Consider the following 8140-nt stretch of genomic DNA (forward strand, 5'->3'; position numbering starts at 1 on the left):
GGGAGAGGAAGAGACAGGGTGGCAGGGGAGAGTAAGAATGGGAGGGGGGTTGAGTGTGAAACAGAGGAAACATGTGACCCCCGCTCTTGCCCCAATCTGCGCGTCCCCGGGCATCACGTGGCGGGGAAGGGCGGGGAGTGCGACGCACAGCTAGGAGATGAGCCGCCACCGCCTCCGCTGCCCACCTAGCTTCTGGTTTCTCCACCGCCCAATCTCGGGAAATCAAAGCGGGCGGGCAGACTTCCTCCAACACACGCTACCCACCTTTCCTTACCCTTGGGGCCATGCCGGGAGAGATTTCAATTACCGAGGAGAGAGTATTTGGTGTGGGGGCCTACTGTTCGCACCTAGAGTTGACAGTCCGGCTGTTGTCCAGACTCCCGCCGGTGCTCCTTCTGAACACCCCCTCAATCTGTTCCTCACATGCTCCCTCCTGCAAAAGGTTTCAGTTTATTTTCGACCTGAGAAAAGGAACGACGACGAGGAGGAAAAAAGAGGGCGGCGGCAGATACCAAACATAGAATAAATGTCCAGCTCGTCCTCGGAGCTAAATCGAGGGAGGGGACATGCAGGGGGGGGCGGTGAAGAGGGAGCTGCCCATTAAAACCAGCGCTGAGAGTCCTGGCGGCGGCGGCGGCGGCGGCGCGGGACGCGTCACATCCCCTTGACCCTCCAATCACCTCGGGCTCCCATTTGATTGGAAGGCGGCAAAGGCTTTAATCTCCCCCTCGGTGCAGCTGCTTTTGAAGTGAGTTTCCTCGCCAGAGCCCCGGCTGGACAGGCAGCGGCTCACATCGCAGAGCGCAGCGCCAGCGCTGGGCCGCGAGTGCGCAGCGCAGGGGCACAGTCCGAGGAGGACACCGCGAGCCACCCAGCACTCCTGCAGTCGGGCCGGCTCCTCCCGCTCGGCCGCGGCTCCGCTGCGGGCCACCCAGGATTATTCGCTTCTGGCTCCAGGCGCCGAGAAGGCGCGCTGGGCGCCCCTGGCCGCCGCGCCAGCTCCTCCTCCTGCTGCTGCTCCTGCTCCCCGGGCGAGCGCGCAGCCCCGAGCCCGCCCCGAGCCTCCCGGAGCCCTCCCCCCGCTGCTCCCATGCGCGCGGGTGGGTCATGAGCACAGCGCCCTCGCTTTCTGCCCTAAGAAGCAGTAAGCACAGCGGCGGCGGCGGCGGCAGTGCGGACCCTGCCTGGACCAGCGCGCTCTCTGGAAATAGCTCTGGCCCCGGCCCAGGCTCGTCCCCGGCCGGCAGCACCAAGCCTTTTGTGCACGCCGTGCCCCCCTCTGACCCTCTCCGCCAGGCTAACCGCCTGCCCATCAAGGTGCTGAAGATGCTGACGGCACGGACTGGCCATATTTTGCACCCCGAGTACCTGCAGCCCTTACCGTCCACTCCCGTCAGCCCCATTGAGGTAAGGACCCTCTCCTCGTATCGCGCTAGGACCACCACACTGGCTGTCGCTCCACGAGATTTCTTTCTCTTGGGATTGGGGGTGGGAGTGGGGGGCTCGGAGTGATTCAGCTCCGGGATAGGGGGCGAGGATAGTGCTCCCGCACCTTAAAACTAGAGCGGAAAGGGGAGGAGGTAGAATGCGGTGTGAATGCTGAGGGGCAAGGCAGCCAAAACTTGTCTCCCTTTGGTACTAAAGCCCCTGCCCCGACCCAGGCCCCCGCACTCTCGGCCCGGAAGACGGACGAGAGTCCGAAATACGGTTCCAAAGTCGCAGTCCTCCGCTTCCCCAGAAGCTGGTATTTGTACACAGCCTCAGGCACCAACTGCTCGAGCCCTTACTCTGAAGAATTAGGGATGTGTGTTGGGGGGGGGGGTACAGTTCTGGCGCTAGGAGTCAGAAACCAAAAGATTTTGTGAGTTTTTAAAAAAAAACCAGTTAGCGCTTAGAGAAGGCAGGAAAGATCCTGATTTGGGCGGCGGAGAGGGGGCTGCCGCCTTCTCAGGGGCGAGAATGTGTGTGTCGTGGGGGAGCCGCCTAGAATTACGCCTCGGGGCTGGAAAGATCTTCGAGGGCTGCTGCGGAGAGGCATTTGAACTCTAGAAGCCAGGATTCTAAAGGGTTTCCCGTTTTTTCTCTTTGTGCCCCCCGCCCCCATCTGACCCCGCAGCTTGATGCCAAGAAGAGCCCGCTGGCGCTGTTGGCGCAAACATGCTCGCAGATCGGGAAGCCCGACCCCTCGCCCTCCTCCAAACTCTCCTCGGTCGCCTCCAATGGGGGCGGCGGGGGCGGTGCCGGCGGCGGTGCTGGGGGCGACAAGGACGCAAAGTCGGGCCCCCTCAAGCTGAGCGACATCGGCGTGGAAGACAAGTCGAGTTTCAAGCCGTACTCTAAACCCGGCTCGGATAAGAAGGAGCCGGGAGGCGGCGGCGGCGGGGGCGGCGGGGGCGGCGGAGGGGGGGTTTCGGCGGAGAAGTCCGGATTCCGGGTACCGAGCGCCACCTGTCAGCCATTCACGCCCAGGACAGGCAGCCCAAGCTCCAGCGCCTCGGCCTGCTCGCCTGGAGGCATGCTGCCTTCGGCCGGGGGCGGCCCAGAGGGCAAGGACGACAAGAAGGACCCCGACGCTGGCGGCGGCGGTGGCAGCAGCAAGGGCTCCGGGGGTGCCTCGGCCGAAGGTGGACCCACGGGATTGGCGCACGGCCGGATTAGCTGCGGCGGCGGGATTAATGTGGACGTGAACCAGCACCCAGATGGGGGCCCCGGGGGCAAGTCTCTAGGCTCGGACTGCGGCGGATCATCGGGCTCCAGCTCCGGCTCGGGCCCCAGCGCGCCCACCTCCTCCTCGGTGCTGGGCTCTGGGCTGGTGGCACCTGTATCGCCCTACAAGCCGGGCCAGACAGTGTTCCCTCTGCCTCCCGCGGGCATGACCTACCCAGGCAGCCTGGCTGGGGCCTACGCCGGCTACCCGCCCCAGTTCCTGCCACACGGCGTGGCGCTCGACCCCACCAAGCCCGGCAGTCTGGTTGGGGCGCAGCTGGCGGCGGCCGCGGCGGGCTCTCTAGGCTGCAGTAAGCCGGCCGGCTCGAGCCCCTTGGCCGGGGCGTCGCCGCCGTCCGTGATGACAGCCAGTTTGTGCCGGGACCCGTACTGCCTGAGCTACCACTGCGCCAGCCACCTGGCAGGGGCGGCGGCAGCCAGCGCATCGTGCGCGCACGATCCGGCCGCTGCGGCCGCGGCGCTCAAGTCCGGATACCCGCTGGTGTACCCCACGCACCCGCTGCACGGCGTGCACTCATCGCTAACGGCTGCCGCCGCTGCCGGCGCCACGCCGCCCTCCCTGGCCGGCCACCCCCTCTACCCCTACGGCTTCATGCTTCCTAACGACCCGCTCCCCCACATCTGCAACTGGGTGTCGGCCAACGGGCCGTGTGACAAGCGCTTCGCCACGTCCGAAGAGCTGCTGAGCCACTTGCGGACCCATACGGCCTTCCCCGGGACAGACAAACTGCTGTCGGGCTACCCCAGCTCGTCGTCTCTAGCCAGCGCCGCAGCGGCCGCCATGGCTTGCCACATGCACATCCCCACGTCCGGCGCTCCGGGCAGCCCCGGGACGCTGGCGCTGCGTAGCCCCCACCACGCGCTGGGACTCAGCAGCCGCTACCACCCCTACTCTAAGAGCCCGCTCCCTACGCCCGGCGCTCCCGTGCCCGTGCCCGCCGCCACCGGACCCTACTACTCCCCCTACGCCCTCTACGGACAGAGACTGACCACGGCCTCGGCACTGGGGTATCAGTGAGGGCTGTCGGGAGGGCTAGCGAGGGAGAGAAAGGAGCTGGGGGGAGGGGAGGGGCGGGAACAGGGCAGAGGCTACTGTCACCCGCGCTTGGGGATGACCCGGGCCAGGAAAGGAAAAAAATATATACCGTATCTATCTACCCGAAACAGCGACCGAGACCCGGTGGGAAACTTCCCTTTCCCCCACCTCTCACCTCCCCACCCAAACTTTATAAAAGTTGAAAAAATATCATTTGACTTTTTATAGAAAAAGAAGGAAAAAATAATTGAGAAAGTGTTCATCTGAGGACTGCATCGGTGGACACTGGTATTTATTTATGTTAGCTCCAAGCGGACCCGTGGTTCAAAAGTGCATTATTTAGTTTGAGCTCCGTAGGTTAAAAAAAGAGGAGGGGGAAAAAATTAAAACTTGAGGGTAAAAATGTGGAAAACAAACCCTCCCGTCCCTTGTAGATTATAAATAAATACAAAACCGCCACAGAACTAGAGGTCTTCTCTTTAATGTTACTTTAAAATTGCTATGATTGTATTGTACGTTCTTATTTAATGTCTGATTGAAACACAAATTTACATGCATGTTTGTTACAAAAAATGAAAAACAAAGCAAGTCACAATTTGTCAGCTCTGATTTCAAATTGCAATTATTTTTAAGGTGTATACCATCGAAAGAGAATGGGTATTTTTTTGTATGTATTCTGGAAGAAAACAAAAAAAAGGAAAATTCTATTCCAAAACCTCATTTGCCTTATTTTGTTCTTTAAAAGGAACACAACTATTTTTAATTTTTAAGTCCACCCGCTGAGAAGGGGACAAGTAAGGTTTACGTCGTGTACTAAAATAATAGACAATGTATCGCTTTAAAGATTAAAATTCCGTATATTTGATGTATTAAAAGGTTTTACTTCTTCTTATCTTTTTTATTTTTTGGTTAAAGAGAAAGAAAAGCATGACAGTTTCGGCCTCAGTGGGTTCCCTGGGCCTCACGGCTACTCCTTCCCAGGACGGTGGCCGCGTTTCCGATTGTTTTGTTGTGATTTTCAGGAACAGGCAAAGGCTTCGGAAGGACTGGCCAGTCGTGGGGTTGGCCTTGGGGAAAATATTCTTAAAGAGGGGATTCCACAATTTGGAAAGATAGTGTCCTTAGCTATTGCTCATTTCGTTTTTAATTTTCCTCCCAGCAGCTGGTTTGTTAAAAGTGAAAGAAGAAAAAAAAAGAGGAAGATTTTTTTTTTTAATTTCCCTCTTGAGATTTTGGGGAGTTTAGGTTTCGTTTTGTGCAGAGAGCGGCGCAGGCTGGGACTAGCCCGCCTGGCCTCTGCCCCGGGGAGGTGCCGCTGCCCGCTGTCCCTCTCCACTTTCCAAGTATCTCCTGTCCCGGGCGGGCAGCGAGGGGACGGAGGGCGCTTGGGAAGCTGTTTCTCAGGCGTGGGGGGAAGGCGCCGAACCCTCTTGTCCCTCGGGGGAAAGTGAGTTCGCTCTCCTTTTCTTCTTCTGGCTGCCGAGAGCCAGAGGTGGCCGCCAGCCGACCCCCTCCGGCGCCCCGCGGGCTCCTTCCTCTCTCCGGAGTCTGGACCCGTGGCAGGCCGGCGCCGCGGCTGCTTTGGCGCGTCCCGATTTCTCTGCAGCCCGCGCTCTATCCCAGTCTGCGCCGCAGGAAAGCGCGCCGGGGCACGGGACCCGGAAGCCCCTTCAAATACGGCCCCGCGAGGGTCCTGGCGCCCATTCTTGGCTTCCCCGGGGCGACCAGGTAGGTGCCGAGGGCCGTTCTGGGCTGCGAGCTCCGCTCCGAAAAGGCGCGGTGGGACCCTCCGTCTGGGCGCGGATCCCCGCCGTGCGCGCCTGTCCCTTCTCCCCAACTTGAGCGGCGGGACTGAGCTGCCTAAAACGCCAATGGAACCACGCAGAGAAGACCCCTACTCTTTTTTGGGGATGGGGGCGTCCAAGGCCCACACCCCCAACTCCCCCTGCTGCTCACACACACACTCATACTCTAGGCCTGGGCGCTCGCCCTCCCGGGTCCGCGGGAGCTCTGGGCCCAGAGCACGCCTTTCCTGGGGTCCCCGGACCACGGAGTCGCGGCGCTGAACGCGCACCCCGAACTCCCCTCTCTCTGGGCTCAGGCTGTTCTGGGTTTCCCAGCTACCGGCCTCCCTCTGCGCCAAGCTCCCCCTGCTGCCTGGGGAGGCTCAACCGCCCTGCGGAAGCCGCCCTCGGCCTCGGGCCTGGGACTTCGGTCGGTGAGCCGCGCGGCCCTCGCCACCATTTGCTCGCGGGTTTGTGGCTGAGGTTTTCCACCCTCCTTCCAGCGTCGGCCTCATGGCTGCCGGGCCTCTTCCCGGGTTGCACGCAAAGCAGCTCCGGCGACCTCCAGGCTGCCGCGGGGAGCTCCCAGGCCCGCGCCTGTCGAGGACTTGGTGGATACTAAGGCCCCGTCGCCGCCTCCCCAGAGAGGGGCAGCCTCCAGCGCCTCCGACCCTCCCGACTCTGAGAACAAGGGCTGGCGCCCGAGGAGGACCCTGGCCGGCGGTGTGTGGGACGCCGCGACCCTGCTCCCACTCTGGTCCAGCTAAGAAAGGCTGGGCTGGGCCTGGCTCCTGGAGAACCCTGACCCCCAGGCTTTCGAACAGACCTCCACACACCCCCCAAGTGGGAGTTGAGGACGTTCAAGGAGGTGGTGCGGCCCGAGTCCCGACCTACTCCAGTGCCCACGGCTCGGGACGCGAAAGCCAGGCTCCTGCTCACCCTCTCACCACACCAGCCACACACCCCTGGCCACTCCGACCCACATGCTTCGTCCTCCTTGGCCTCATGTCTTCGCACAGGGGTCCTCGGGCCACCACACTTCGCCCACCCGGACCCTCGGGCGGGGAAGAACCTAGAAATTCCCCAGCCCTGGAATTTCAGGTCTGGGACCTGCAGGGAGACAAACTGGGCACGGTCGTGCCTTCACGCCCACTCTTTGTATTTTATTAACAAAAACGAAAACCAAAACGCCTTGAAATTTTAATGAGACGGCCTTCCCGGAGAAGCTACTCAGAGGCAGCAAAATTCCGGAGCTGGCGGCCGGGAGTTGCGGGGAGAAAGGGTTCCCCGACGTGTTGGACGGAGCTGAGTCATCCCGGGCGCGGGGTTAGTGAAGAGAGGGTGCCAGCACGTGCTGCGGGTCCAGGCCGAGGTGCAAGCCCCGCTCAGGGAACAAATGCCCCTCCCCGCGGCGTTCCCCCGGGCTCACTCCCGCTTTTTCCAGAACTGCCGCGGATCCCCAGCTCGCCGGCCAGCTGCCGCCGAAGCCTGAGCGGAGCGCCGCGTGTCCGCCAGGCGGCGCTGCCGGGCCCGGCGGAGCGGGAAAGAGACCCGGAACCCTGGCCGGTGCGCAGGCCACCGGCTGGGTGGTCGTCCTGAGACTCCGCGCCTGCACCTTCGCACGGCCTTCTTTCGAGCGCAGTGTCCCGGAGTACCCTCCTTGTAGGTCCTCGCTTCTCTCTTGCTGCGAACCATGTCCTCTGCGCTTCTCCACCTGCTCTAGCTTCTGCTGTTGTGTTCCTCTTGCTCTCTTTCTCCATCCCAAAGGAGTTGGCCCAGATGTCACGGGCCTCCTCCCCAACCCGGGGAGCTCCCACCGCCACCCTCGAGGCTCCGACAGGTCCCCTTGTCTGTCATACTGAAGTGGTCCCCACAAGTTCATACATTCATTCACTCCCTCATTCACCGATTGTTTCCTAAGGCCTACGTTTTGCCAAGGGCTGTCCATCTCTTTACTCGCTCCTGACGCAGATGGAGAAACCGAGGCTAAGTCCTGGAAGTTAGTAGCGGGGCCAGCAGAGAAAGCCCAAGCCTTTCCCTCCATTCAGCTCCTGCCTCCATCTGTACCTCCGGTGGTGACACTGAGTGACCCTGGTGTCTTAGTGCTGGGTGGTCTTTAAGCAGTAAGGAAAGGCAGACGAAAAATCCCCTCTAATTGACGAACTTCCCATGCTTTGGAAAATATGTAAAAGTTGCCCAGAAGGTGAGGCCTGTCCTTGAGAGACCATCTGATGGCCTCTTCTGCACATATTGACTTAGGGTTCCTGACCAACTGTGGCTGGAGGCCTGGTTGTCCTCAGAGTGACTGCAAAGCCCAGGCTGACATCCAGCCCGTATTATCCTATATTATCCCATTTAAACTCCACAACAATTCCATGAGGTTATTAGAATCTTTAGCTCCATTTTACAGATGAGGAAACTGAGGCTCAGCAGAGGAAGGATACTAGCTTGAGGCCACATAACTAGTGGGTGATGAAGTCTATGCAGAGATTCTCCCCTGGCTGCTCTCACTTGAGGAGATTTTAAAGCACAAGGATGCCTAGGAACCAGAGATTCTGATTCAGCTGGGAGAGAGTGTGGTGGACATATATTT

The 8140-nt window shown here is 60.5% G+C and overlaps 1 protein-coding gene across 1 annotated transcript; it reads left to right on the forward strand.

The window, feature by feature from the left end:
- The first annotated feature begins 672 nt into the window (after window positions 1-672).
- ZNF503 (zinc finger protein 503) lies at window positions 673-6328 on the forward strand. The gene is made up of 2 exons (XM_058543110.1): window positions 673-1407; window positions 2117-6328. Exons 1-2 carry the CDS (start codon window positions 1108-1110, stop codon window positions 3743-3745), a joined length of 1929 nt encoding a protein of 642 aa, XP_058399093.1. The 5' UTR covers window positions 673-1107; the 3' UTR covers window positions 3746-6328.
- Window positions 6329-8140: the final 1812 nt, after the last annotated feature.

This window comes from Diceros bicornis, chromosome 6 (assembly GCF_020826845.1).
Source record: "Diceros bicornis minor isolate mBicDic1 chromosome 6, mDicBic1.mat.cur, whole genome shotgun sequence".
NCBI lineage: Eukaryota > Metazoa > Chordata > Mammalia > Perissodactyla > Rhinocerotidae > Diceros > Diceros bicornis.

What these genes read in the sequence shown, in the direction of transcription:
- ZNF503 (XM_058543110.1), top strand. Translation starts at nt 1,108, where the DNA reads ATGAGCACAGCGCCCTCGCTTTCTGCCCTAAGAAGCAGTAAGCACAGC. An exon ending in CTCCCGTCAGCCCCATTGAG is followed by an intron (nt 1,408 to 2,116) that starts GTAAGGACCCTC and finishes CTGACCCCGCAG; the next exon opens with CTTGATGCCAAGAAGAGCCC.